This window comes from Colletotrichum chrysophilum (assembly GCF_026319265.1).
Source record: "Colletotrichum chrysophilum strain AFK26 chromosome Unknown scaffold_109, whole genome shotgun sequence".
NCBI lineage: Eukaryota > Fungi > Ascomycota > Sordariomycetes > Glomerellales > Glomerellaceae > Colletotrichum > Colletotrichum chrysophilum.
In genome coordinates, this window is record NW_026517396.1 from 1 (window position 1) to 3,688 (window position 3,688).

At 44.6% G+C, this 3,688-nt stretch overlaps 1 protein-coding gene across 1 annotated transcript; it reads left to right on the forward strand.

Annotated features, from left to right (window-relative positions):
- Nucleotides 1–1,834: 1,834 nt before the first annotated feature.
- On the forward strand, nt 1,835–3,013 carry COL26b_010311 (uncharacterized protein; the record flags this gene model as incomplete). The annotated part of the gene is made up of 1 exon (XM_053183017.1): nt 1,835–3,013. One exon carries the CDS (start codon nt 1,835–1,837, stop codon nt 3,011–3,013), a length of 1,179 nt encoding a protein of 392 aa, XP_053033003.1.
- Between the last annotated feature and the right edge of the window lie 675 nt (nt 3,014–3,688).

Sequence of the window (3,688 nt, forward strand, 5' to 3'; positions counted from 1 at the left end):
CACGTGACTTGCACCATAGTTCTTCCGTTTCCGAGCGAGTCCCTGTTGTTTCCGTGATCCTGCAATACAAATGTCCTGTCCTAGCCGCTCGATGCCCAAGTGGGTCGGTTAACTGTTATCCTGCATAACGGGTCGTAACAATATAGTTCTAATTTTTCTAATTAGTTAATAACTAAGAAGGTAAAATAGAGTAACTACCTCTCTAATAAACCTCTAATAAAAAGCTTAAGATTAGCTAATCTTTATTCTAAACTAAGGATAGTTCCTCAGAGGGGGACCTAGTTATTATAGAGCCTTATAAGCCTTAACACCTTAGGCCTTCACTAAGTTATTATTAGCTATTTTAGAGAGAGAGGCTTATTTCTAGCTACTACTTAGCTACTAAAAGGCAGGCTAAGATTTAGTCCTTATTTAATATAAACCCTAACTATATTATTCTCTTAATCTTAATTACTATCCTATAATATAAACTACTTATAAAAGCTAGAATTTCCTTATCTTTTAATTATAGAGAACCTTAATACTAAGAAACTATTATAGGCTTTTACCACCTTTAAAGTAATATCTCTTCTAAAGTCTTTTAACTACTTCTTTAGCTTCTTTTTAAGAAGCTTTTAAGTAAGTAAGTATAACTTATAGTTATTTATATAAAAGAAGAAGTATACTTAACCTTTCTTCTAGTAGTAATCCTCTCTTAATACCTATAAAAAGTTTAACTCTTTTAGTCTTTTCTTAAGATAACGCTACTATAAGAGGGGAGATTAATAAAGTTTATATAAAGCCTTTTTAAGCTTAAGTACCTTTCTAAGCTTCTTATAGCTAAATAAGAACCTTATATATACTATTTTATTAAGCTTAGTATACATAAATATATTTACTATATTATATTAGAGAAGCTTTAAGTTAAAGCAGTTTACTATTACTATTAGAGTTTAAGATGATATACTTAACTATAGAGCTGTTAGTGTGTAAAGTTAAAGGTGACTTTAAGGGGTTTTAGAGCGGACAGTTTAAACGCAACGCGCTAGGGGTTTTGTTTTTTCTTTTTAGCGTTACGTTTAGTATCCGCTAGCCTAAAGCCTAAAAACCCCCTAAATCACCCTAAACTTTACACTTTAATAACTCTATACGTACGCAATACGCGTGAATAAAAAAATAGATTATTATAACTGCCTAGTTAAAGGCTATCGATTAATTCATTTTTATTATCACGCATGATATACGCATAGAGTTATTAAGGTGTGAAGTCTAGGGTAGTTTAGAGGGTTTTTAGGCTAGCGGAAAATTTTCTTTCCGGGTCAAAGTCGGGGGCGGACGCCGTCAACGCAACGGAGTGTACTCTACTAGGGTCCCCAGACCGCGCGGTGCGGGTCCTACCCCGACGACAATCCGGATCCATGCGCCAGGTTACAATCGGGCTCCAGGGCTCTTACGAGAAGAAAACAGGCCACAGCAGTTCATCACTTTGCTGCTAGTACTGAAAAGCTACTTAAACATGAGCGGGCCGTAAGTTGTAATAATCATCTAGTCGTTTCCATTCAAAGAGCGGCAGCTAGTAGACCGTTTCCATCGATCAGGCCAATATGCGTGTCGTTACTTCAACATCCCCTGTTCCCACCATGGCTATCATTGCGCCTGAAATTGCTGCTGCAATAGATTTCGCAATAACCGATGCCAAGATGTTATTAAGAGAAGTAGACTTGGACGTTAGTCGACCCGGTTACTGATGTCTGTATAAATATCCCGACTGACCTTGGCTTCGGCATGTTAGATACACCAGCACCCTGAGCTGAATTACGAGGAGCACCACGCTCACGATACCCTTGTCACGGCAATGGGGAAGCTTGGCTTCAAAGTGACACCTCACGCATACGGCATTCCTACCTCCTTGGAAGCCAAGTACGGAGAGGGCGGCCGTTTGGTGGTCTTCAACACCGAGTACGATGCGCTACCTGGCATTGGTCACGCCTGTGGCCACAATCTCATCGCAACTGCATCCCTGGCGGGCTTCATTGCCACAGTCGCCGCTCTGAAGACTTCCGGCAAGCCTGGACGGGTGAAGCTCCTTGGTACTCCAGCCGAGGAAGGTGGCTGCGGTAAGGGCATGCTCGTTGGCAAGGGCGCCTATGACGGGGTCGCGGCTTGCGTCATGGCTCACCCGGCTCCTATGTTTGCCTATGGCACTGAAGGGCGACACGGCAACGCCTTCGTTAACCATGTTGCTACGCTTAGCTTCAAGATTCAGTTCGAAGGCAAGGCTGCCCACGCAGCCGCCTCACCTTGGGAGGGCGTGAATGCTCTTGACGCCGCTGTTCTCGGCTACAATGGCGTCAGCATGATGAGGCAGCAAATGACGAAGGATTCCACCGTCCACGGTATCTTTACTGACGCTGGAATTAAGAGCAATGTCATTCCCGACTTTGCTGCCGTTGAATACGCGGTGCGTGCGCCAACCATTGAGAAAACCCTGGAGCTGCGAGACCGGGTTGTTGCGAATTTTCGGGCCGGCGCTATAGCCACAGGCTGCAAGATGCAGGTAGAATACGATGTCTTCTACGCTCCCATGCGTCCGAATAAGCAACTCTCTCTGGTCTTTGCCGATTGCGCGGCAGACCTGGGCATTCCCATGTGGTGCGACGTGGACACGAAGGAGGTTATCTCTGGCGCTACCGACCAGGGGAACGTCGGTTGTGTTGTCCCCGTCATCCACCCCATCTACGGTATCGATGCCAAGGAAGGACAGAGCAACCACACTGTCGGCTTCACAGAAGCTGCTGGAGCCGAGCCAGCGCACGAGCGCAGTCTCATTGTTGCCAAGGCTCTGGCGAGGTCTGCCTGGGCTGTCCTGACCGACGATGAGGTAGCCTCCAAAGTTCAACGCGAGTTAGAAGAAACAGTGGCGGAGAGAAGGAGAAAGATTTCTTGCGAGGAGGAGATGTCTCTCATTGTAAAGGATTCCTCCAGAATTAGCACGATCGTTAAGAAACTGTGCTCTTGTGGAAATGTGGGCTAAGTTAATGGCATTGATAAGTCAAATATCCAATACATATTGATGTATATTTCCTCACTTTACCACTTTCTTTTCAAGGTAAATGTATCATCTTAGGAAATTTTGACTGCAGTGACTGTGCTTCTTTTGCTTTTCGTTGATTTGCAAAAGTCATAAGTCGGTCAAGGAGCTTTGCAGAAAGCCCAATTGCAACGGCCACAATCAAATCCATGCTCTTGAAATGACTCCCAATCCAAACAACGAATCTACTTTGAGACGAAGACAGCCATAGATCTTCCTAGACCACCAACAAGATGGTCCGAAAACCCAGCGCAGGAAAGAAGACCGATGATTTCATTGGCACAACCTGACTTGGAGTAATAATCCCTGTTTTTCGAGGCGCTCCGAGTTTTCGGCAGGGCAGCCAGGTTCAAGGGCAGAACAAGTCTATTTTCTACCACTCACCAGAGGCCTATATCCGGGCTCCGTACTTGCTTGTATCTTGCAGTTGTGGTTGGAAAGACCCAAGAATGGTTCAGGTAGTGGAGACATCGAAGACGTATGAAGCAACCCGCATGGAAGTCAAGTCATTTGTGGGTCCCACTGCGGATCACGATAAGACGCTGTCATCCTTGGTCCGGAATTAAGAAATGGTACTCCGAGACACGCTGACAGGTTCTTTTTGGATTATTTGGGAAT